This window comes from Penaeus monodon, chromosome 21 (genome assembly GCF_015228065.2).
Source record: "Penaeus monodon isolate SGIC_2016 chromosome 21, NSTDA_Pmon_1, whole genome shotgun sequence".
In the NCBI taxonomy this organism is placed as follows: domain Eukaryota; kingdom Metazoa; phylum Arthropoda; class Malacostraca; order Decapoda; family Penaeidae; genus Penaeus; species Penaeus monodon.
In genome coordinates, this window is record NC_051406.1 from 36760069 (window position 1) to 36760364 (window position 296).

General features: G+C 47.6%; 1 protein-coding gene across 1 annotated transcript in view; it reads right to left on the reverse strand.

Moving 5' to 3' along the window:
- LOC119586444 (cadherin-87A-like) overlaps positions 1-296 on the reverse strand; it is a 12418-nt gene that overhangs the window by 2057 nt on the left and 10065 nt on the right. Inside the window, exon 16 of the mRNA XM_037935172.1 lies at positions 94-270. Within this exon, the coding sequence (XP_037791100.1) occupies positions 94-270 (177 nt within the window). The remainder of the gene's footprint in view (positions 1-93; positions 271-296) is intronic.

Consider the following 296-nt stretch of genomic DNA (forward strand, 5'->3'; position numbering starts at 1 on the left):
AAACTATATGGAAAAAAATATATCCCTTTTCCTCATTGCGCCAAATAATGGGAAAGGACAGCGACAAAGTGTAGGCCATCGTTTCATCGTTACCTGCTCGTGTCATCATTCCTTAGTTCATCCTCACTCATGTTGTACATGGGATTCGCTCCTTCTCCCTTAAACATGTTGCTGCCCGGGACGACCTCCATGTCCATTCCAGCCCTGTTCAAGTCCGACTCCTTGGACCCGAAGGTGTTAGTCGACAGCACCTTAACCTGGCGCTCGAGGCTGAGATGTTAAAGAAAGGGAGTAAG